Here is a 445-nt window from a genome sequence, read left to right on the forward strand (position 1 = left end):
CTAACCAGACAAGACCAAAGGAACGATGAAGACGCAGACTTTGCCGTCAAGAAAAATAATTTGGCTGAGTATATTCTTGACAGCGAGGCAATCGGACGTCTAATATCAATTTGTGATCGCAGACGCAGAAAACGCGGTGATCATGCTGAGTGGCTAGAAGCTTTGAATGGTCCAGACAAGATCGGCGTGAAATTAACGAAGGAACGCATACGAATTGTAGACATCCCCTCCCCATCTGAACCTGAATGTCGGCTTCTATCAGTCAGAAAATAACTGAGCGAGGCTTATTCAATGAAATCTGACGCTCATCCTTTCTGATTGAGTTAGTCCCGGGCGATCCTCACGTAAACTGGGTGGTTCGAATGAGTGCCTTTTACTATAAATATTCAGCGAGACGTATTGGACGAAGCCGTTTCCACATTTTTGTTATGATTGTGAATTTACA

General features: G+C 43.8%; 1 protein-coding gene across 1 annotated transcript; it reads left to right on the top strand.

Annotated features, from left to right (window-relative positions):
- Positions 1-25: 25 nt before the first annotated feature.
- Positions 26-273, top strand: PHALS_14341 (uncharacterized protein; the record flags this gene model as incomplete). Its single annotated transcript, XM_024730134.1, has 2 exons — positions 26-45; positions 123-273. The coding sequence occupies 2 exons, from the start codon at positions 26-28 to the stop codon at positions 271-273; spliced, it is 171 nt and encodes a 56-aa protein (XP_024580442.1).
- Between the last annotated feature and the right edge of the window lie 172 nt (positions 274-445).

Source organism: Plasmopara halstedii (genome assembly GCF_900000015.1).
Source record: "Plasmopara halstedii genome assembly, contig: Scaffold_816, whole genome shotgun sequence".
Lineage (NCBI taxonomy): Eukaryota > Oomycota > Peronosporomycetes > Peronosporales > Peronosporaceae > Plasmopara > Plasmopara halstedii.